Source organism: Calidris pugnax, unplaced genomic scaffold (assembly GCF_001431845.1).
Source record: "Calidris pugnax isolate Ruff unplaced genomic scaffold, ASM143184v1 scaffold144, whole genome shotgun sequence".
NCBI lineage: Eukaryota > Metazoa > Chordata > Aves > Charadriiformes > Scolopacidae > Calidris > Calidris pugnax.
In genome coordinates, this window is record NW_015090911.1 from 108,283 (window position 1) to 131,583 (window position 23,301).

Genomic DNA, 23,301 nt, shown 5'->3' on the forward strand with positions numbered 1-23,301 from the left:
CGTGCTGTCTCCTCTCCTCGCAGGGCTCTCCGGAGGCGGCGGAGGAGGCAGAGGCTCCGGGCCGGGATCCCCCCGCCGGGGCCGCGGCGCGGAGCGGGAAGAGGGCCGCCCCCAGCGGGCCCGGAGCTTTGCAGCCGGCGAAGCTGAGCCGGGCCGAGCTCTACAAGCCGCCGACCAGTGAGGAGCTGAGCCAGCTGAAGGAGACGGAGGACCTTTTCCACTCCAGCCTGCTCCGTCTGCAGGTCGGCCCCGGGGGGGAGCGCTTTGCCCTTCTGGGGGTTAAGGTGGCGGGGGGAGCAGGGGAATCCTGGAGAGAGAAAGCTCCTGGACCCGGAGCTTTCCGGGAACCGCCTGGAAAAGAGACCCCGGGCCGCTGGCAGGCCCCTGAGCCCCACTCCGGTAAATCCGGGCTGCAGCCGCTTCTCTGCAGAAGGCAGGGATAGAAGGCCACAGGCTTTACGAGGCACCCAGCGTATTACTGGTATTTCCACCCCAATTCCCACTGCCATCCCGTGCCAGGCCCTGTGCCTCTTTAACACCGTTAAACTTGAATCCCTCCACCGCATAACGGCAGTGTGGTGGAAGTGTAACTGTTGCGTCCCTCGCTGCTGTGATTTATTGCTTATCGGGGTGAGGAGGTAACATCACTAGGTGCACCTTCCTCCTGTGTTTGGATGAGACAGGAGAGTTTACTTATGTCCTGGGAAAGCAAGCTCACAGTGTTAGGGGGAGGTCAGGCTTGGTGACTGGATGGCTTCTGGCGACTGTAACATTGGTTGCCAGGAAGGGTCATGATAGGACAAGGGGAAACGGTTTTAAATTGGAAGAAAAAAGATTCAGATTAGATCTCAGGAAGAAATTTTTTACTATGAGGGTGGTGAGACACTGGAACAGGTTGCCCAGGGAAGTTGTGGATGCCCCATGCCTGGAAGTGTTCAAGGCCAGGCTGGATGGGGCTTTGAGCAACCTGGTCTGGTGGGAGGTGTCCCTGCCCATGGCAGGGGGGTTGGAACTAGATGATCTTTGAGGTCCCTTCCAACCCAAACCATTCTATGATTCTATGATTTTTATGAGGAGTGGCTTTGATCTCTTGGATACCTACTAGTGTTTGTGGCAGGATCTCTAGGGCCAGGTTCATGGTGTGAAATTGCATGGTCATTTTCTGCAGCTGATACTCTGTCATACGAAAAACCTTTCTGAGAGCTATGCTTATGTGAATGGTGCCATTTTTTTTGTGGCTGGACCTCGCACAGCAGCTGGTGGGATGGAGTTGATAGCCATCCAGCACTTCACAGGAGATGGCAGAAGCTGTGTTATCCTTCTGTCCATGGGCTAACCAGACTCCCACGTCCAGGCAGGGTTTGTGGAGAGGCTCAGCCGTGTTTCCCAGCTCACCTGCTCCCTTCTTGTAGTTTGTACTGGAGGACAAGGTAAAAGGCAGGTGCAATTGCAACATTGCAGCTGCCTCTGATTGTCCCCTTTCCCTCTGTAGATCGAAGAACTTCTGAAGGAGGTGACGTTGAAGGAGACGAAGAAGAAGAAGATTGATACTTTCCTCCATGAAATTAACACCCTGCTGAGCGCCATCCCAGAGACCCCAGAAACTGAAGTATGTTCCAGAGGGCTGGAGGAGGCAGCAAGACCCCTGTATGGAGCAGGCTTTGCTGTTGCTGTGCAAGCAGAGGTCCTCACGGACTGTCTTCTTTGGAGACTAAAATAATAGTACTTTTTCTTGGAGGGGAGAGGCAGATGCTCCATCTTTAAGCCCTGGGTGTAGATACCTGCAGCTGTGTAGGGAGAGGGGGGTCTCTGCAGATCTGCTGTTGGTGATGCTTAGAGTGTTTCATGTGTCCTGTCTGTTCCCAGCTCACTGACCAGACCTGGCTCCCCAAAGCTGTGAAGGTCCCGTTCCTGCAGGTGCCATTCAACGTGAAGGGGAGGTTCCGCTTCGTGCCCCCAGCTGAGCTGAAGGTGGTGGGCAGCTACCTGCTGGGCACCTGCATTAAGCCAGAGATCAACGTGGATGTGGCAGTGACCATGCCACAGGTGAGTCTGGCTGTGCCTGCTCCCATGTGCCTGAGGCCTGGCTGAACCCCGTCCCCTCCTGTCCTCTGCAGCCCCTGCCTTGCCCTCTCCATTCCTGAGTGAGGTTACAGCATCTGGACATGCAGTGTGGTCGTTCCCACAAGGAGCTGGGCAGTGCAATCTCACCCCTAGTTCAGTCAGAGCTTGCAGCTGCTTTAATTTTAATTCCTCATGAGGATCATCCTTCTCTCTGCCTGGGTCTGAACCTCTTCCATGTTGCCGGGGGGTAGATACTGTCCAGCTTTGTACCCCATTGTGCTTCTGCCCCAGCTGTCAAGACTGTGTCTCAGGGAGGGTGATATTTAATGCTTATAAATACTTAAAGAGTGGGTGTCAAGAGGACGGGGCCAGTCTTTTTTCAGTGGTGCCCAGGGGTAGGGCAAGAGGAAACGTGCATAAACTTGAATATAACAAGTTCCACCTAAACATGAGGAGGCACTTCTTCATTTTGAGGGTGGCAGAGCCCTGGAACAGGCTGCTCAGGGAGGTGGTGGAGTCTCCTTCTCTGGAGACATTCAAAACCCACCTGGACATGTTCCTGTGCAACCTGCTGTGGGTGGACCTGCTTTGGCAGGGGGGTTGGACTAGATGATCTCCAGAGGTCCCTTCCAACCCCATTTCATTCTGTGATTCTGTGATTTGCTGGCTGTTACCCCTCTAGAGCTCTCTCCCCTTGCTGCCTGGACTTGATCTAAGGGGGTTTGAGACGAAGTGATGTTTTGTTTGGCTGCGTGGCTGTATTCTGTCTCCTGTGATCCTACAGTCTGGTGATCCAGCAGCAAAGTAGTGCTCCTGACGAACTTGGAGCTCCTTGGGGCTGTAGCCGCATGTCTGAGATCGGGCTGCCTGTGGGGCTGGGGAGAGCGGTGGGTGCTGTAGTGCCTTGGTCTGGACCAGGCTCTGCAGGCAGGTGAGGTGTCATTCCCCTGTCCCTCTCTTCCCAGGAAATCTTCCAGGACAAAGACAACTTGAATCAGCGCTACCACCGGAAGAGGGCTCTGTACCTGGCCCACATCGCCCAGCACTTCTCCAAGGAGAAACTCTTTGGCAGTGTGAAGTTTGCCTACATGAACAGCAACCATCTCAAGCCCATCCTGCTCCTAAGGCCTCAAGGTAGCATTTGAATTTTGCTCTGGTGGAGATTGTGAGCGGGTGCTGGCTTTAGGTACTCATACCATGTAACAGGTCCTTTGGAGACCCTCTCAGTCCAGGTCTGTCATCACAATTGGTGATAAATTTTGGAGTTGTCCTCTCCCTGGGACAGAGCCTAGTCCTCAAAGTCTCTTTCCCTCCCAGTCTCTCTTTGCAGCTTGGCTGAGCTCCCCAGCCTTGCCTTTGCTGGCTCGTGCACCTTGTAGATACTTCCAGGAGTAAAGCAGACCCTAGAAAAACATGCTTGTCTCTCATATTGTCCTTCCTCCCTGCTCTCCTCACCCCTTCCCCCTGCCATTCTCTTGCCTTCCTCAGGTAGCTATGCACAGCCTGGCTTGTCTCTAAGATGATGTGGGATGCATGTGCTGCTGGGTGCTGCTTGTTTCTGCAGACCCCAGGTGATAGTGGATTTAGGTCTGGGACAGGCAGTGGTGTGGCAAGGCCAGGGTGGACAGGAGGATGCTGGGGTACTGCACTGGCCAGTGGGGATGAAGATGGGACTTGGACATGAGCAATGTGACCTCAGGGTTATTGTTGGCTGTGGGATGTGGTTGCTCCCTGCTCTGAGATGATGTCCACGGCTGCTGAGCCCTGCTGGGAGGGAGCTTTTTCTTTCCACAAGAGGGAGATGCTCCCAGTTTTCTCAGATTGTCCTCTGACATCTCTTCCTGCTGCACGTCTACACCCTTGTGCTTGCAGGCAAGGATGAGAAGATGGTCACTGTCCGAATCCATGCCTGTCCTGCCCCGGGTCTCTTCAAACCCAGCCGCTTCTATCCCAACAAGAACAATGTCCGAACAGCCTGGTTCATGGAGCAGAACACCCCCAAAGAAGGTAGGGCCTGAGGCTGGATGGACACCAGGCTGCTCAGTTCAGCCAGAGACTGCACTCAATGCCTCACAAGGTGGGTTTGCTGCAGGCCTTTTCTGTGGTTTGTGGTTGGGTCAAACGTGCTGTTGTCTCCCCACACAGGAACCACCGAGCCCCCGACTCCGCACTACAACAACTCCATCCTCTGTGACACGGTGCTGCTGTCCCACCTGCACTTCTTGTCTAGCGCAGCCACTGACTTCCCAGGCATGAAGGATGGCCTGGCCCTTCTCAAAGTTTGGCTGAACCAGCGGCAGCTCAGCAAGGTATGTCCTGTGCCAGGACACGGAGCAGGAGCCATTTGCCTGGCCAACCTCCCTTTGGCCTCCTCTCCCTTCCTAGGGGTGGAAAGGTGTTTTGGTCCTAGCGGGTGGAGTGGTGGGCTTGTGACTCTGATTTGGGCTGTGTTAGATTTCAAGGAGCTCTGTCTTACCCTGTGGGTTGCAATGAGAGTGTGTGTTGTGCTTCTTTGACATTCTGGAATGATGTAGTGATTCGTTGGTTTTTGTTTGTTTCTTTGTTTGTTTTTTTTTTAATTAATCCCATTTTCCAAATTTGACACATTGCCTTCCTGCAAGGGGATCATCCGTATTTCTGCTTATTGTACAGGGCTTTGCCTCGATGTCTTCCTGGTAGGCTTGGGGGCTACCCTGCTGGAGATAAGAGGCCAGAAGCAGTCATATGTGGTGGACTCTGAGGCTTGTGGTGCCTCATTGAGCTCTTGTTGACTCAGTCCTCTGTTTTCATAGGGCTTGGGGTGCTTCAGTGGCTTCTTGGTCTCCATGCTGGTTGCCTACTTGCTGATGAAACGAAAGATCGTCAAGATGATGAGTGGGTACCAGGTGCTGAGGAGCACCCTTCAGTTCCTGGGTAAGTTTCCTGGGACCATTCTGGGCAGGGAAAGGCTGGTATCAGCAGAGCCTCTCCATGAAGCATGAACGCAGTGAGGGAAGGGGAAATTGTGGCTTTTCTCTCTCTGATGGTGAGACTCTTTGGGTGAGATGGACAGGAGGGGATGAGACAGCTGAGCAGGTCTGGATGGAGCAGCTTGCAGAGGTGTGGGTGGGATGCCACCTCTACAAGGTGGAGGCCAGCGTTGCATTGTAGCACTGTTAATGTTATGAGACCACAGTGGTGTTGCCAGGTACCACTGTCACAGGTGGGGAAGATGTGGATGGTGGTGTGACTTGTTCCTTCCTGTCTGCCCACAGCCACCACTGACCTGAGTGTGACGGGGATCAGCCTAGCAAAGGATGTGGATTCCTCCCTGGTAAGCAACCCTCCAGAGAGGTCTCATGCCTGTGTCTGGCTGTGCTGCCAGTGATGCCTGGGCAGGGACATACTTATTACTGGGATGTCAGATGGCAGCACAATTGTGGTGCCCTGGTGTCTGGGCTGTGCTGTGGCACTAAGGACTACATTTACTCTTCCAGCCTGTCCTGGATGACTTCCACCAGGCATTTGAAGTGGTCTTTGTGGATCCCTCTGGCCTGGTGAACCTCTGCGCTGATATGACTGCCAGCAAATACCACCAGGTACTGAGCAGATTGTGATGATAACCTGAGATGCTGTCTTAGGAGTAAGCTGAGGCAGGCAGAGGGTGGTTAGATATCTTGGAGAAGGACATTGGACATGGGAAAGGGGTTCAGTGTTGCTTTTAAAGCTTTTAACGTCTATCTCCAGCTCCAAAGCTTAGAAGTGAATTTTAAGATTTGGATGTACCTGTCTTGCTTGACTGATGGAGGAAAGCTGTTTTCCTCTTTGTGGGCACCTTTGGATAAAACCAAGCAGCTATTTAGCAGAAATTGTTTTGGAGCAGAAAAAAAAATGACATTGATGGCAGGAAAATCAAGGAGAGACTGTCTTGCCAGTAGCAACAGCTGTCGATGACTTGGCTTTGTGTTGACAACAGAGACTGTTTGGGGTCAGGGTCTACAGGTGACCATGAAGCTGGGATGGCCGTGGTTGATAGGAGAGCATTGGTGACCACTGCTGGGGGGTTTGCTTTTCTTATCCCCTCCCATTCATGCTTTTGCTCTGTCTTGTCTCCTTGCTCAGGTCCAATTTGAAGCTAAACGCTCTATGGAAATTTTGGATGATCGGATGGTGGACGGCTTTCAGGCGCTGCTCATGACCTCAAAGCCCATGCTCAGAGCCTTTGACCATGTCTTCCAGTGAGTGTCACTGTGCCGATGGGGTAATGCTGGGGAGCCTGTTCAGAAAGAAGTGGGCTGCTTCTGGCTGTGGACTGGGATGGGTTGGAACCTGCCTGGTGGGAGGTTACCCTGCTAGCTCTGAGGTAGACACTGCTGCCTCCTGCATTTGGCCATTCCGCTTTTACTGTCTCGGTAGCCTCTCAGGAGGAGGAGGGCAATGCTTTGGCCTTTGGGAATGATGACTGTCCCAAGGACCAGCGTCTCCTGTGGTGCATCCTGAGATGCCAGTGTTTCTTCTTATAGCCTGCATCCTGGGCCAGGACCATCATCTCCCCACTTTATCCATCCTCTAGCATATCTTTCTCTCATAAAGGGTTTGCTGAAAGAGATGGGTGACCAGCTTTCCTCCTTCTTCTGTAGCCTGAAGCATGTCTCCAAGTTGCAGAGTACCTGCAAGAAGATGCAGCTGCTGAACGAGCTGATGGATCGGGGTGGAAACTATGTGGCCGCAGCCCTTCCCTTCGTTGTCTCGCTGCTGGCCCGTGGGCTGGCTGGGAGAGCACTGCTTGTGGCTCACTCCTTGCCCCAGATCCCTGAGGTAATGCAGCTTGGCAATGGTGCTGCATCCTTTGCAGCATGTGGGGTCTCTTGTGTCCCTCATGGCACTACTGGGCATGGGGAGGGTATCTTTGCTCACTGGGAAAGGAGATGGGCCTGTCCCTGTTGTGGGGGTACAGGACCTGAGGTCCTACACTGGGGTATGGGATGCAGGTGGGAGGCTTGTTCTGGGCAGAAGTCCTGGTATGGTGAAAACAACTCTTTTTTTCATTGGGGACACCTATTAAATAAATGAGGTTTTCCCTGTCTGTGCTTGTCCGGACACCTGCACGTAGCAGTAAGTTCATCTACTAGCTCAATATCCCAGCAGCTGCTGCTCCAGCAACCTCATCTCTCCTTGTGCTTCATGTTCCTCATTTTTCCACAGTGGCCGATTGATGCTGAGCCCCCAAAACACAAGGATGTCGGGTCCCTGACATTTGGGCTCCTCTTTGACCCAGAATTTGCTGCCAGTACGCTGGAGAAGGGACCGCAGGCTGATCACCCTGAGGTGAGGGGAGCCCTGCTTGTGCTGAGTGGGGTGGGAGTAGTGCTGGTGGTTGCAGATGGCTGTGGACCTGGCTGATGGTCAGGGGAGTAGTTTGGCCAGCCATGGTGGTGACCCGTGTCCCTGGCCTGCCTTGGCTGGTGTTCCCCCACAGGCCCTGGACTTCCGGACCTTCTGGGGGGAGAAATCGGAGCTGCGGCGGTTCCAGGACGGCAGCATCTGTGAGGCAGTGGTGTGGAAGGCTGACACTATCTGCCAGAAACGCCTCATTCCGGAGCAGATCGTCAGGCACCTCCTGAAGCTGTAAGTTACACCGAGGAGCAGCTGAGGCTGGGGGACCTGCAGCTCTGTGGGAGTCACTGCTGCTTTCCTGGCCTGTTCCACGTCCCTGGTAACCCCGTTGTCAGCTTTGTGCTTTGGGAGATGTTGTGGGTAGTCCTGGTTTTGTGAAATCTGGAAGTAATTTTCAGTTGCGGTCCTGATGCTGCAAGCTGCTTCCCAAGAGAAGGTAGGGAGGGCAAGCACATGCTGCTGTAGCTTCTGCTGATAGAACCATAGCATAGTTTGGATTGGAAGGGACCTTTAAAGGTCATCTAGTCCGAAATCCCTGCCGTGAGTACATCTTTCACTAGATCAGGTTGCTCAAAGTCCCATCCAACTGGACCATGGTAATGCTAAGGGCAAGGAGGCAGCATGGTCCTGCCCTTACTTGCAGATAGGATGTTGGGACGCGCATTATTGGCAGAGCTGGAAGAGAAACTGTCTGGACCTTGCAGGATGTTTTATGAAGTCCTCTGAGACCCTGTAGTGGTTCACAGGTTGGGTCTCCCTACAGCGTCGGAAAACCTCCCTGTAGTAGTTTGTACCTTCTGCCAAATACAAGACCCTCTTGTGCAGAACAAAGAAGTTGTTGGGCCTCTTTATCCTGACTCAAGGAGGGGTCTTGTGAGGGAAGGCTGCATGTATGGTAATGCTAAGGGCAAGGAGGCAGCATGGTCCTGCCCTTACTTGCAGATAGGATGTTGGGACGCGCATTATTGGCAGAGCTGGAAGAGAAACTGTCTGGACCTTGCAGGATGTTTTATGAAGTCCTCTGAGACCCTGTAGTGGTTCACAGGTTGGGTCTCCCTACAGCGTCGGAAAACCTCCCTGTAGTAGTTTGTACCTTCTGCCAAATACAAGACCCTCTTGTGCAGAACAAAGAAGTTGTTGGGCCTCTTTATCCTGACTCAAGGAGGGGTCTTGTGAGGGAAGGCTGCATGTTGGTGGCTTTGAATCCTGTGAAGCTGCACAAGTTGATGGGCTGCTTTGGGTGGATCCGTTGGGCGTGGGAGGAATGCATAGAGATTGGTCTTCTCACTGTGACCTTCCTGTATGGTGGGATTCTTCATCCTTGGACTGACCCTTGCCTGTGCGTGCAGCATGTAGTGTCAGGATGGATGGGTTGGTGTGTTGTAGCTCTAATGCTCTGTTGTCTTTTTCCACATAGCCATGCAGATATTCCCGAATCCTCCATCTGCTACACCGGAGCCCTCTTGGAGTCTGTGATCAGGACTGGACAAGAGGTATGGCTGCTCCCTCTGCGGGGCTGGGGGTTTCCCAAGGAAGAGCTGTATGGGGAGGGGTGTAGGGAGGTCATTTTAGCTTTGTGGCCCTGAGGTAGCTGGGTGGTTCCCAAGAATGGATAATGAAGGTAAAGAAAATTCCTATCTGTGGGCTTCAGTGGGCAGCATGGTGCTCTCCACAGATTTGCCAAGCCTTTTGTGCCAGCCAAAGGCATAGCTGCTGAAGTCCTCTTGCTCTGGCAGCCCCCACACTTCATTTTCCCCTGCAAGTGTCCCACTGGCTTCCTCTCTCTGCTTGTGTCTGCTATGTCCACATTGTCTGAGGATATACCACTGTCCCGCTGTGCTCCTCCAGCTGCACCTTTCAGGTCCTGTGTCCTTCACGACATGGGCCAAACAATTCTGTTCCATCCTCCTGTAGGTCCAGCTGTGAAACCCAGCAGAAGGATCTTTCTTGTCATGGTACAAAGTGCTAGGTCATGCCCACCAAGTCATACTTAATGCTTCAGCTGAATGTGTAGCTGCAACAAAGAAGCGTCACATTGAGATAGAAAAGATACATTTTGGAGGCTGGGAAATGTCACCCTTCCTACTTCTGCTTTCCAACTTGGGAAATTAAAGCCTAGGAGACGAACCATGAGTACTTTGTCACCACTTTGCTGGTCTTTGGTAAAACTAGATTTTACGCAGTTCTTGGATGGAGGAGGAAGTTTCCTTTGCCTCTTCTAAGAGCGAAGAGGAGCAAATCTGATCAAAAGAATCTTCTGTGCCAGGACCAGTTGTGGCCTTGACCTGTGTGTGCCATGTCCCTGTACGCCTAGTCTGGGGCAAGCAGGGCTGGTAAACTCAGTCTTGAGAGGTGATGCACTTCCCCTGATCAGGAGGGCCATTTAGAAATCTGATTGCTCCCAGTCCTTGAGGAACAAAGAAGGAACTTGCTCTTGTGTGTGGGGTGGTGTGTAGGAGTGTCTGTCTCTGCTCCTCCAGCTGTTTGTGTGCAGGCAGCTTGGGTAGTCTGCGGTCGTGGAGGGACATGGGGGACGATGCAGGATGGACAGTGCAGGCAGCTCTAGAGACAGGCAGGACAGGGGTTTGTCGTTCGTGGCACACCCCGCAGAGGGTGCTGCTGCTCTGCTATAAAGCCCAGGCTGGCCGGGTGCATGTGGCTCAATTCAGCTGTGTCTAAGCTGAGCAGTTTGGCATCAGTGATGTCTCCTTCTCCTTGTTCAGGCTCCTCTGCTGCGCTTTGGGGAGATGGAAGCAACAAGGGCTGTAGCAATTCTCCTTTCAGCGCTTCTCAACTGCCCTGCCCTCCCCAGAGCTCCTGCGATACTCTGAATATTTTCTGTTTTCTGTCTTTTTGTCATGCTTCATGTGGCTAAGGATACGGTCAGTGCAGTTTTATGCTATCTCCTGCCTCTGCTAACATCGCAGTAACTGGTGGGGAGGTGGTAGCAGACCTCTCACCCTGCCGGTCTGTGATCTCTTTGCTCCCAAATCACTCTTAGCTTCTCCCTTCTTCCCTAGCTAGAACGCTGCAGTACAGCTTTTGGTGCTGTCTTAGCATCTCACAGAGGAGATAATTTCACTTGCCACTTGAAACGCAGCCTCTAGGATGCCTGTGGCTGCTGGGGAGCTGCAGACAGTCTTGCTCTTGTCTTTCCTCTCTCTCTTACCTCCCCGTTTTGCTGAGTCTTCTTGCCAGAAGCTACTCCCTGGGCTGGCTCGAAGCTTGGCTGTGATGCGGGTGGTGAGATGGGTACCTGTGCAGGAATGGCAGAGGTGAACTGAGAGGTTTCCTGTGTGTCCGCAGGCATCGGGGACGGGCGAAGAGGCCATGGTCAGTGTCATCTGCTCCTACGATGACCTGAGCCGCAAGCTTTGGAACCTGAAGGAGCTGCCGCTGACAGTGACGGCCGTGCAGGGTGTCCATCCAGCCCTCCGGTACACAGACGTGAGTGTCCTTGGGCATGGTATGTGCATGGGGGTCTGCAAGAAGCTGGGGGGATGCCCTGGCTGAGGGGAAAAAGATAGAATTAGTCACTCTCTGCTTTTGTGGTTCCTGAGATCCCTCAGGAACCACATCACCTCAGGGTGATGCAGTGCCTCTTCTTTGCTCTTCTGTCCCTTGGGCTGGCTCTGCACAAATTACCTAAGCCCTCCGTGCTGGATGGCTTTGCTTGGGTGGGAGGTTTGGGGTGAGGGGGTGCATGATGCTGTGGGGTTTCTGCTCCCTTTTTCTTAGTCCCCAGGTGCTTGTTCTTTCCCAGGTCTTCCCTCCCATTCCCATGAAGCCAATTTATTCCTCCCATACCCGACTGAGGATCAAGAACTTGCTGCTTCCCTCGGAGGAGAAACCCTGCCCGGCCTACATAGCCCCTTTGAAGAGTAAGTGGGGAGAGATGTGTGCAAGAGATGATTTGGTGGGGGGAAGTGGAGGCAGGCAGTGATGCTGACTCCATTACTTCTGTGTTGGTGTGCTGCGGGCTCTGCTCTCCTGCTGTAATCTCTAGTCCTGGCCACCCCCATGTAGTGCCTCCTTTCTGTATGGGGCTTACTCACCTCCTGCTGTCCCTTTTCCCCCAGTTATCTGCCACATGGAAGGCAGTGGCCAGTGGCCGCAGGACAAAGAAGCCATCAAGCGCATCAAAGCAGCTTTCCACCTCCAGCTGGCTGAGCTCCTCCACCAGCAGCATCAGCTGGTTTGCAGACCGGCGGTCACCCATACTGATGTGTACAAGGTAGGGGAGTGACAGGGACCTTCTCCAGACCTGACTTGTTACCGAGAAGGCAGGCTGGGGCTGTGGCATGGTTCCACTGGACAAAACCAGGATGGTGGGCATAGGAAGGAGCATAACGAGACTATGGTGATGCCAGGGTGCTGCTGTTGTGTCCCGGAGTTGCAGCGTAGCACGCCAGCTTGCTTATGTTACCACCAAGCTTGACTTCACCTTCTGCTCCCATCTCAGGATGGCTACGTTTTCCGTCTCCAAGTAGCCTACCATCGGGAGCCCCTGATCTTGAAGGAAGTGGTCACCCCAGAAGGGATGCTGAAGTACCAGGACACAGAGGAGTCTCGGCAGCTGGAGATGGAGATACTGCATCTGCCCTATCTAACCAGCTCCCTCCATGGGTAGGTGAGGCAGGGGTGTTCCTGGGGGGCCAGGACATGGGACATACCTGGAAGACAGTGTGGAGGTGCCCTTGGATGGTGGAGGGTGATGGTGGGGAGAGGAACTCACTCTGGGAAATGGCCCTTCAGCCCACGTTGTGTGAGGCGCTGCTGGAAGGTGGAGGGATGATGATGTATGGGGAGGCAAGTACTGAAGAGCAGCATGGTTAGAGAGGAACATGTGACAGCATTTCCTCTTTGTTCCCCCAAAATCTTAACACCCACAGAGTGCCTCATGCTCATGATACTGTGCACACGTTCCTGGCAAATTTTTGCTTTTGGGTCCTGAAATGTGTGGATTGAGCAGTGTCTTGTCTCCCTCCTTGCAGGCTCCAGCAGCAGCACCCTGTCTTTGGCAGCACTTGCCGTCTGGCCAAGCGCTGGGTCAGCGCACAGCTCCTGAGTGACAGCATCTCTGAGGAGTGTGTGGACCTCCTTGTGGCATTTCTGTTCCTCCATCCGGCCCCCTTCACACCACCCAGGTGAGGATGAGGAGCCCAGGTTGGCCTGATGGGGATGTAGTGCTTTTTTCCTTACCTGGTCTGGAGGAGGAGGGATGGGATGTTTCTGAGGCAGGAGGTGCTGAGAAGGGTGCACAGCAGTGAGCGTGAGACCCCTGCGTTGCCAAAACACTGTCCTAAGCCCTGTAGGGAGTGGCTGGCTGCAGGGGATGGGGATGCTTGGTGCTGTGGGACTGTGACTTCCTGTGCCCAGTGTGCTGTAGAGTGAGAGGGGACGGAGGTAAGGGTGGGACCAAGAGTCCTTGTGACCTTTGGGTGCTGGTGGCACAACCGTGGGCTGTCTTGTGCCTTCTTGAGGACTGGTGGGGCTCCTTGATGGCCAGGAAAGCAGGAGAAAGAGCTGCTGCTCCTGGTTTCCCTGGGAGGGATGTTACTGTGGTGCTGGTGGCTGCAGCCTCCCTTCTTCCTGCAGAGGACTCCCGAGGGAAGGGCATGAGGTCAGCTACTGAAATTGTAGTAGTATGTTGGTAGATAACTCCATGGCGCCAGTTGCTTACTGACCCCTGGCAGGTGGACGGGATGTGGCCCAGAGAGAGTGAAATGGAGTTAAAGGGAGTGTTTTTGCTCTTTATGGAGCCAGAAGGTTACTCTGTCCTGCATTTGGGGTCTGGTTTCCTTCCCCAGAGTAGGAAGGAGTAACAGCCGGATGCCTAGAATGCGTTCCTGTCTCCTCAAATAGCCTGCTAGCAGGAGTCTCATCATCCCAGCTGTCTGGCTTCGTGCACGTGTTGTGTCATAGGGGAAGAGGCAGAGTGGGAGCTTGGCTGGTGGTCTTTGGAGCTGCACCAGAGATGGGAGCAGTCCTCTATCCACCTCCCTCTTGCTCCAACCCTGGGAGCCCTATTTGGGGCAGTGGTGGGAGATAAGGTGACTGGGGGCAATGTTTTGCTTTTTTTGCTGGTTTCTTTTACTTTGGGACAGAGGAGCAAGGGGGGAGGACTTTCCCTGGGGATTCAGAGAAGGGGAAGGGCCCCGTCCTTGCTCTGGGCTTCTGTCTTCCACCATGGATGTCCATTTTTGGGCTGCCTGTGGGCTGGGTTATCACTAAGTCATCCCTGAGCACCTCTTCCTGCCAAGGGAGCAAGTGCTGCTGTTGAACTGTTTTGTCTCTCCTACAGCTCTCCTCAGGTAGGGTTCCTGCGCTTCCTCGACCTGTTGGCAACCTTTGACTGGAAAAACAACCCTCTGATTGTCAACCTGAACACCGGCCTCACAGGTGAGCAGGCAGGGCAGAGTCACGGCATGAGGGTCATGGATACATGGGGGTGGTCATGGCTTCTGAGGGGACAAGGAGATTTTCCCCTCCCTTACCCTGTCCTGCCATGCTTTAGAACCTTCTGCTTCTTTGTAGCCAGCGTTTTCGCTTGAGGCTTTGCCCTGGCTCTTGGCAGCCAAACCTTCAATTGTGCTGGGAGAGCAGTTGGGCTCTGGAGCAGGAAGCTTCAGAACCTTCTGCACTGTGTCTGCTCTGAGAGCACAAAGCCTGCAAGGGAAAGGGGCTACAGTCCTCCATGTTTTGATACCTCCTGAGTGTTGAGAATTTCCTGGTGAAGGTCTCTGTTTTCCAAAGGACCATGTTTGAGCATCCAAGTGCACCTGCTTTCCTCCTGTCTTCCTTGTGTTCTGTCTGTTGATCATCTTTTGGATACATGCTATCTTCTCTCAGGAGCCAGAAGAAACCACGGGATTGTCTTGGCTTTGGGTGGTGGTGGGGAGGGGGAGGTAGTTGTGCCCAGCTTTTAAAGCTTGTTTATAAGAAAAGGTAAAGCTGCTTGGGAGTGGTGTGGGTATTGCCAGAGGGAGCAGCTTTTTCTGTGTGTTTCAGCACTCCTTTTGAGAGAGTGAATTGGGTTTTGGAAACTGATATTTTAATACCTTCCAACTTTTTTTAATGAACTAAATGGGAAGTATTTTTAGCCAAAGAGCTATCTTTTTCTCTGCTTGAGGGGGAGGAGGGGAAAAGTAGAAAATTCTTTGGGTACAGACTCTGTTGTTAGTTTATAATGTGAGTTCCCAGCCGGTGTCAGTCCCAGTGCCTGCCATGTTTTGTGCCTTGTCTGGGCCCGCCTGGGTGGGTTTAGAGGAAAGGCCAATCTAGCCCCGCATCCTGTCCCCAAAACTTCCCACAGGCAGATGCTGAGGGAAGCATGAGAGAGAGCAAGCCTGTGGTGATGGAGCTCTGGTTGCACATGGACTGTGGGATCAGAGGGGGGGAGAGGAAAAAGCCTGTTATATTGATCTTTTCTGGGCTGCGATACATGGGCGAGAAGGCTGGAGGGCTCTGAATGGGGCAGAACATCTCACCTGTCTAACTGCCCTCTCCAGACACTGACTGCACAGAGATCAAGAACAAGTTTGTGGCTGCTCGTGCTCGCCTCCCTGTCATGTTTATAGCCACCCCCAAAGACCAGTGGACCTCCATGTGGACCCAAGATCGACCCTCAGCACAGGTGAGCTGGGTCCTCAGTCATTGCCCTGTGGTGGCTATTGGCTTGGGGCAGTTCCCTGTTCCCAGAGCTGGAATCAGCTCCAATGGCCCTCTATGTGAGTGCAGTCCCTGCTACATATAGGACTTCAGAATTTCACCCTCTGGATTTCTTCCCAGATTCTGCAACGCCTTGTTGTGCTAGCCTCAGAGTCTCTCCGTGCCCTGGAGGAGCAGCTCATGGACCCGCTCAACAGTCAGGATGTGAAGGTAACCCCCTGGGGTGCCAGCACAAGGGTTATCAGGCTCTGGCAAAGCATACTGGTCTTCAGTTATGATTGATGAGATGTGTTAGGATCATAGAATTGTTTTGGTGGGAGAGGCCTTTAAGATCATTAAGTCCAACTGTTAACCCAGCACTGCCAAGTTGCCACTAAACCATGTCCCTCAGCATTACATCTACCCATCTTTTAAATACCTTTCAGTGAAGAAGTTTTTCCTAATATCCAATTTGAACCTCCCCTGGTGCAACTTGAGGCTGTTTCCCCTTGTCCTATTCACCGTTACCTGGGAGAAGTGACCAGCCTCCAACTCCCTACGGCGCCTTTCAGGTAGTTGTAGAGTGATAAGGTCTCCTCTCAGCCTCCTTTTCTCCAGGCTGAATAACTCCAGTTGCCTCAGCTGCACCTCATAAGACTTGTTCTCCAGACCCTTCACAGCTTTGTTCTTTTCTAAACAAGGATGTTCAGAGAAGGTGTTAGCAGGATTCAGGCTGTGGCCCCATGTGGTCACCCCAAGATGAAGAGCAGTGAAGATGGGAGCTGGGAGACTGGTGCACTGCTGTGCTACCCTGCTTCTGGAAAACCCAGCTCTGGAGAGCAACTTGGAGTGAAATATCATTCACTGGCAAAAATTTATTTTGTATTCTCTGGTTTTCTTGGTACATGAGCACACCTGCAGTGTTCCTGTGCCAAACTGATCGCACGTCCATGGCTGGAGCAAATGGTGCCTCTGGGAGACTCTGTGTTGGTGTAACTGCAAATCTGGCTTGTTTGCTGGAGTCTAACCAAGCCCAGTGTGGCAGAGGTTTTGGTAGGATGCTAACAGGCACTTACGGAAGATGTTATTTTGGTTTGAGCAGAGGAGCAAGGCTGTGTGTAATTTAACCCTCTTCACTTTCTCTTTTAAGTTAAAACATCCATTACTCAAATGGACCTGGTTGATGCAGACAGTTATTTGCCCTTTGAAGGGAGATATGTGTATTTTGGAGGGGAACTTGTTGGCCTGCCAAGTAATGACTTAGGCAATTGAAGCTGAGAGGTCTCAAAAAGCCAAACAGTGGTTAGATATGACAGATTCATATTGGAAAAAAGCCCTCCCTGAGTGGTGGTGTTTTGTTGTGTTTTGTTTTTTTTTTTTTCCCCTGCCTAGGCAATATAAAAAGCATTTACTGACATTCCTTTCAGTTCTGGACATTTTACAGGGATGAGATCTGCTTGAGGCTGCAGCAAGACGTGTTACAGGGCTGTGAAGGAGTGAGACACTTAGGTGTGAGATGTGCCTGGTGTGCTGCAGTTGCACAAGACTAAAACCCAAGAGATGCAGTGTGAACTGGGGGTGGCTAGCTCCTGAAACAAGCCATTGCCTGTTCGTAGCATCCTCCCAATTCCCCAACCCAGTCTTCTTGGTCCTTCTTTGCCCTCCTCTCCCCTTGGCCATCGCAGTGGGATCCTTTCTTATCCCCAAGATGTTCCTCTGATCCACTCTAGCATACTCCCAGGCCTGTGACGTTCCTTAGGGATAAACAGAAGACACTATTTCCAGGGCTGCTAATCAGTTTGTAATCAAAGCATGTGGGTGGAAGGAGGGAGAAGCCTTCCCAGTGCAAGTTGGAGTTGCCTTCTCTTTCCATGTGTCTAAGAGGATGCTCCAAGTTTTTTTTAATCTGCATTTGAGTCGCTTGAGGACATGCCCCCCCCTCTCCTGCAGATGCAGAGAGCGGTTTGTGAGGTCCGTTTTCTTTGCTCCCAGCAGGGTACGATAAGCCATGGACTTGGTCATCTTGGTGGGAAAGGAGGTCTTTGTGGACCAGAGCTGGAACTTGGTGCTGGTTACTGATGTTCTTCATATCTGTTCTCCCCAGCCTGGCTATAAAGCAGCTCCAAACAGTGGGTTTTCTGCCAGTGCTAAGTTTGACAGTGTCCCATGCCTCTGCTCATATCTCCACATCATTTATTCCACCAAAATGTATACATAGTTTTAAGGTTTTTTTCCATTTTAATACAGCTTTTATTCACTGTGCCAGATCTTGCTTGTCCAAATATTTACGTGTCTGGGATTGCTCCCCTCCATTAACAGGGCTTGCTCTCAGCCTCTCTCTGCTTGATTGAGGATGCTGGTGCCTTCTGGGGCAACTCCTGTTGGACAGATGGGACCATCCTGTTATGACACAGCTCCTCATGTTCCTTAGGTGTTGTCTGGCTCTTGTTGGCTTCTTGACTCCCATCTTTGTCCTGGGATTTTACCATGTGTAGCACGATTACCTGTCTCACTCAGGTGGACTTCCTGGGGACTGTGGTCAGGACTGGAGAGAAGGACCACATTGGCCCCATGGAAAGCTCTTCTTTGGGGACTGTACCCAAGTCCTGGGGACAGTGGTTAGATTTTACTGCTGACCTGGTAAACTGATAGGGTAGGGACTGTAGTTCTTCTGGCTAGATGTCTGATGTGGGCAGGGAGCATCTCCCTTCTCTATGGGCTGAGCTTGCTGTACAGTTGGGCTGTGGCAGTCCAGTGTGTCCTCTCTGGTGCCCTTTGGTGGTCCAGAGAACATTTAGCCTATCAACCAGGAGATAGCCATGGGGAAACCACCTTGCTCTCAACAGAGTCCTTGTTACAGCAATTGTATGGGGTGCGGAGGAGTGAGGGTCACTTCCTTCTGATGAGAGCAGAGCCCATACTGGATAGGGGACATGTCTCACCTCAGAGGGAATGGGGCTCCCTGTGGCTCCACTACAGCCATGTTTTTCCTGTGGATGTTTTGGCAAAGTTCTGGCATTAGTCTCACAAAATTTTGGCTTTAGTTTACTGCTTTCTCAGGAGAAGGAAATAAAATGTAAGCAAGGACTTGGGAAACCTCTCTCATCTCTCTTGCTCACCTGTGTCCTATATTGAGTAGCACTGGTCTTTTCTTCCTGCAGATGGTCTTCCGCCCTCCTTTGGACTTCTATGACGTACTAATCCACCTGAATCCAAACCAGATTCCTCGGCATCTGGAGAGTGTGGACCGGCCACTAAAGTCATTTTCCCGGGGTGTGGTGAAGAACAGCACTGCTGTGAAGATCCTCTTTCCTGTGGTGGACTATGACCCTGTACAGTGCTACCTGCAGGAGCTGAGAGTAAGCATGGCCTTTTGGGGAGGCACAGGGGGCTACCTGGCTAAGGGGGAACTGCTTTCTGGCATTCAGGTCACTAGAGGCCTGCCACTGCAGGACCTAGTTGGTGAAATCTTTACGTAGTTTGTGTGTGATGATCACTCTTTGTGTGCACCTGAAATCATTCCTTCAACAGAAGAACCTGGTGCATGCACTGCTTGTTCCATGGAAATGGGAGTGCTACTGATGTGAGAGTGACCTCAGATACAAATCACCTGGAGGTTTTGCTGAAGAATATATTTTAGTACAAAAGTATCTTTAAGCCATTTGTCTCTTGCCTGTTAAATGACTTTTCATGGCTTCTTGCACCATCTGGGGTGCATGATGGACAGTAGCTACCCATATTCTCTGGAGGTATGTACAAGAATCCACGGCATGGTACCAGTGTGGCTCCTGCTGTTAGGCCAATGGTTGCATGAGCCGTAGAGGCTGAATATTGGTCACAGGATATGTTTTCTCTGGGGCTGGTTGCATGCATGATGACAGAGGGAGTTGGTAATGTGGGTATATGCAGAACACCAGTAGCCAAAGTTCCCAACCCAGTGCTTTTCCACTGTGTAGCCATGCCAAAGTCTCAGCAAGGTGGGGAGATATGCAAGGTGTTGGGTGACAGCAGTGATCCACCTCAGATCTGGACAGCCAGTGCTTTGCAGATGTGTAGCCTCTGCCTTTGGCCCTTCCCAGCTTTGTGTGCAGCAGCTGAGTAAATGTTAGCGTGCGGAGAGGTGGGGTTGTCATGCCCTTTTTAAAAATCTGGCTTGCCTTTCGAGTGCTGTCATCCTTTACCTGTGGAAATGCCGTGCACAGTGTAACAGCTGCTGTAGGAATCATAGGCTGGCTCTTGCAGGAAGGGTGTTCTGGAGATCTCTGGCAGAGCCAGCTTTGATGTTAGAGGAGGTTGCGCAGAGCCCAGTCCTGTTGAATGCTGACTGTCTCCAGGGGTGGAAATTTCTCACCTCCTTGTCCCAGTGTTTAGCCATCTTTGTGAAAATTTGTTCCCTAATATCAGGCTGGGATTTGCCCTGTTGCAGCGTGTATTGGCTCCTTGGGTCACTGCAGCAGCTAGGCTGGGCTAGTGGCAGCTTCAGCTGTGCTCTGGCAGCTTCTGACTGGCCCTCCCAGCCCTTCTGGGCAGCATGGCAGGTCAGAGGCTTTCCTCTTTCCCTTTTCCCGACCAACACACCAGGAGGGTTTTGTCTACCTTCTCATACTCCTTCACTGAGAAAATAGATGTGCATGCAACAGAAAAATAGCTTTTGGGTGGTGTCTCTTCTCTTCCTGGGCTGCCTTCTGCAGGCTCTGCAGCGTTTAGCATTTGCTGGTCCTCAAGCACAGCCTGCATAGCAACCGAGTGCTTTCTCTTGGCTTGGCTGTGGTTGTAGCTGCAAGGAGGGACAGTAGAAAGGGACAAATCTTGCCTCCAGGTCCATAGAAAGAATTGCAGGGGTGCTGAATCAAAACTCCAGTTCAGGCTGGAAGATGCTGGGCCCTTTAGGTTGAAGCTCCCCTTTCACCTTAACCAAAGTAGTTTAGGAAGTGGCTGAAGGAAACTTGAAAGGATTTCTTTGAAGGTTTCCTCAACCCTAGTCACAGCTTCGTTACCTCCCATGCTGTCTGCCATCTGCATTTCGTGCTGATTTCTGTCCAGTCTATGGGAATCTGCTGTGGCTTCAGCAGAGCTACCAGGTCTAGCAAGGTGCAGGTTTGGTCCTTTTGTCACTCACAGTAGGTTGCAACAGTCTTGGGGTGTGTGTGTGCAAGGAGGTGAGAGACAGGGATGCATGCAGGACCTCTTTAAATTGAGGAAGACTTCAAAATTGTCCCACAATTTCCCTGCAAGTAGCACTGCTTGTTTACCTGGAAAGTCATGGAGGGAGAAGGGAGGGGAGAGAAGGTACTCAGTGCTTTCCTGCTTTCAGGAAGGAAGGTGGGTTTGAAGATGGAGGTCCCGTAGGACACATTGCAGAGAGTATTTAGCAGGTTTCTTGAGGTCCCGGATATGCAAGAAGAAAGGGCAGAAGTACCCAGCACAAGACTTTTTTAAAAGGGAAGAAAAGGCATGGTGATTGGGAACTGTTCACTATTTCACTCTTTCCTGGCGTCTGGATCTGAGGAGGAATATCAACACCAGCCCCTCTCTTCTGTTCGCTGTGTGTTGAGGATTTGACCTGCCACCATGAAACCTCAACCAAGATGCGTAGGTTGGGACAGGAAATTGAGTTTCTTAAGCCTGAAATCCCTCTCCACACCATGCTGTAAGGAGGGGTTAGAGTTGAAGGGAGCCTTTCAGCAGCTGCCAAGGTGCTGGAGGTGCCTGCATGCCCCGGGCCAGAGCCTCTGAGGCCTGGCAGAAGGATGCCTTTGTGCTTGAAGAGGAACTGGAGGCTGTTGGATGAGCCAATGGCGAGAGCAGGCTCCTTGGGGAGGCTGTTAACAGGCTTGCAGCGTATCGTGCTGTATATCGAGGCAGTCAGTTGGGAAACTCAACAGGGTGTGTTGCAGTTTATAGGATGTTTTTGTGCTTCTAGTAAGCTTGGTGTCAGCAAATGGCTCCAGAAGTGAAAGGTGCAGAAGAGACTTCCCTGGAAAGCAGCTTTCATTATCCTTTAAGCAGTTATGACTTAATTGATCCAGTCATTTATGACATCCAAACTGAATTTTACTGTCCGTTTTCTCTAATAAAGGTAATAACAGAGTCAGAATAGGGTTTGGTTGGGTTACAAATTGCAGCTGGTCCTAAATCCAATATAGTAACAGCCCAGTGAAGAAACATGGATATAGCAAAGGTCACATTGCCTTGCTGGAAGCAGTGTTGTATTCACTTGGTGCCTCTCATTCTTTGGCCCAAGGGTGCTTGGGGGAGGAACAGAGCAGGAACTGGTCAGAGGTTTCTCTGAAGAGCGAGCCTGAAATCTGCCTCAGCAGCTTTGGCTGGGGGGCTTTTCCTCCTTTTGAAGGCTCTGAGATATGTATGGCTGTGTTCCCTTGCGGCTGTCATACTGGAGGTATCTTGCAGTACCAGTTCACTTGGCTCTTGTAGCTTCCAGATCCAGTAGCAGGCAGACCTGAAGGGGCTGATGAATATCTCTTTCTGGGCAAACAAGTGTTTCTTCTGGAAAAATCAAAGAGGTGACACTGCACGTTCTCTCCAGTAACTCAGCCACGACCACCTGTGTTGGAGGGCCTCAAAAGCTGACTTTTCACTGCAGGGTCATCAGGTGATGGATACTGTGATCGAAACTACCCCATCAGAAATCATGTACCTCTGTGTCTGAGTACCAGTTGTTGCTTGAAGGCATCGGCTTTGTGCTTTGACCTAGCTTTGGTTGGTAGCCCCTCCACCACCTTTGTATTTCTCCTTCCCTGGCTTTTGGTTCTCAAAGCAGCATTCAGCTTATCCCCATCCTGCAGACTGGGAACCCCAGGGCTGGTCCAAACAAAGCAAGAAGTAGGTGCTGGAAAGGAGTGTGGTGACAGCAGTGAATCCTTACGAGAGATTTTGGAAGTGAAGGCACTTGGATGCAGAACTGGCTGGCTTTGACTCAGAGTAATTTGCTACCCCTTAATGGCACAAAGCACAGACTTGAGCAACAGGATTGTAGCTGAGGCTGACGGTGCAGTCGTAGTGGGTTTATAGCAACAAAGGGAGACACCTGCCACGCAGCAGCGCTGTGGGATTTTGTTCTCTTCTATGGGCAGAAAAGAAACATCTGCCCTTTTCTGGGCTTGACATGTGAAAAAGGGATTTCAATGCCCAGGCATATTGATTGGGTTGAGGGGGACAGGTCATACCATCTTCCCCAGTTTTCGTGGCACAGTAATCAGGAGACCCACTTTTCTCCTGTCCAACCTGTTTTCTCCTGAGAGGTCCTTGTTCTTCACAAATCAAAGGGGTTAGCAAGGCATGAGTGCTCTGGAGCCAAAGGATTGCTGCGTGCCTTCCCCATGGAGCCTAATCATAGGAGAAAATGAAAGGAGGGGAAGTATTGAGTCCTGACTACTTTAATTTTTCCTGCTCCAAGGAGATGTGCTGCAGGAGCTGGTCTGATGAAGTTGTTGTGGTGCCTGGGAGTCTCTGGGTAGAGATGAAAGGTTGGTCATGGGATTCAGATGGCAAATTCTTCAATTCCAGGACAGATCTGATAGAAAGGGCCTGCCTGGGGAGTCTGTCCAGATGAGAAGGCTTTGCAGACAGACGCTTTTGAGGGAAAGCAGGTGCCAGACGTCCTGCAGAGAGGGCTTCCCTGGAGCTTTAGCCCATCACCAGCCTTCCTGGTGCCTACAGTCTTGAGCAACTCAGCAAGCAAACCCTGGGTCTGGTCCCAGGGGGAATTGTCCAGCAAGGCTAATTTGAGTTTAAGTGTCTTATATGAAGCTTCTGTGGCGTCTCTGTCTTGACTGCTGGTCTTTGACGTGGTGGCTGTTGAGCTGGAGAACCCCCAGCTCTTTGCTGGAGACGTATTGTGGAAAGGCTCAGTCGGTGCAGCTTTTACTTGAGGGTGGCTTGGCTGTCATTGAGCTCAAGGGATGATCTTTCTGCCTGCACGCAGTGAGTCCTGTGGATGTACTTGCCGTGCCCATCTGCATGCATTCAGAAGCTCACAAAGCTCAAAGGCTTTGGTCACCTCCCTGGGGTCCAGAGCTGGTTTCTCGTGGTGGGGAAAATGGTATGAAGCTGCCTGTGCCATGTCCATGTAATGACTGTTAAAAGACCTAACATTTCTTAAAGGATCTTTGGTCTCAGTGGGTCACTGGGTGTGAAGCACTTTGTTTTCACTGAGCTTTAGCATTCTCTGGCCACACACGTCTATCAGAG

The 23,301-nt window shown here is 51.9% G+C and overlaps 1 protein-coding gene across 1 annotated transcript in view; it reads left to right on the forward strand.

The window, feature by feature from the left end:
- The window catches only part of NOL6 (nucleolar protein 6), a 48,687-nt gene that overhangs the window by 19,484 nt on the left and 5,902 nt on the right, over positions 1 to 23,301 (forward strand). The window contains exons 4-26 of the mRNA XM_014949367.1: positions 24 to 242; positions 1,493 to 1,609; positions 1,867 to 2,046; positions 3,030 to 3,198; positions 3,937 to 4,071; positions 4,210 to 4,373; positions 4,857 to 4,977; positions 5,319 to 5,377; positions 5,541 to 5,642; positions 6,166 to 6,281; positions 6,684 to 6,861; positions 7,249 to 7,371; positions 7,523 to 7,671; positions 8,858 to 8,933; positions 10,747 to 10,887; positions 11,204 to 11,321; positions 11,520 to 11,674; positions 11,903 to 12,066; positions 12,435 to 12,587; positions 13,745 to 13,842; positions 14,952 to 15,076; positions 15,232 to 15,321; positions 18,252 to 18,449. Coding sequence (XP_014804853.1) covers positions 24 to 242; positions 1,493 to 1,609; positions 1,867 to 2,046; positions 3,030 to 3,198; positions 3,937 to 4,071; positions 4,210 to 4,373; positions 4,857 to 4,977; positions 5,319 to 5,377; positions 5,541 to 5,642; positions 6,166 to 6,281; positions 6,684 to 6,861; positions 7,249 to 7,371; positions 7,523 to 7,671; positions 8,858 to 8,933; positions 10,747 to 10,887; positions 11,204 to 11,321; positions 11,520 to 11,674; positions 11,903 to 12,066; positions 12,435 to 12,587; positions 13,745 to 13,842; positions 14,952 to 15,076; positions 15,232 to 15,321; positions 18,252 to 18,449 — 3,150 coding nt within the window. The remainder of the gene's footprint in view (positions 1 to 23; positions 243 to 1,492; positions 1,610 to 1,866; positions 2,047 to 3,029; positions 3,199 to 3,936; positions 4,072 to 4,209; positions 4,374 to 4,856; positions 4,978 to 5,318; positions 5,378 to 5,540; positions 5,643 to 6,165; positions 6,282 to 6,683; positions 6,862 to 7,248; positions 7,372 to 7,522; positions 7,672 to 8,857; positions 8,934 to 10,746; positions 10,888 to 11,203; positions 11,322 to 11,519; positions 11,675 to 11,902; positions 12,067 to 12,434; positions 12,588 to 13,744; positions 13,843 to 14,951; positions 15,077 to 15,231; positions 15,322 to 18,251; positions 18,450 to 23,301) is intronic.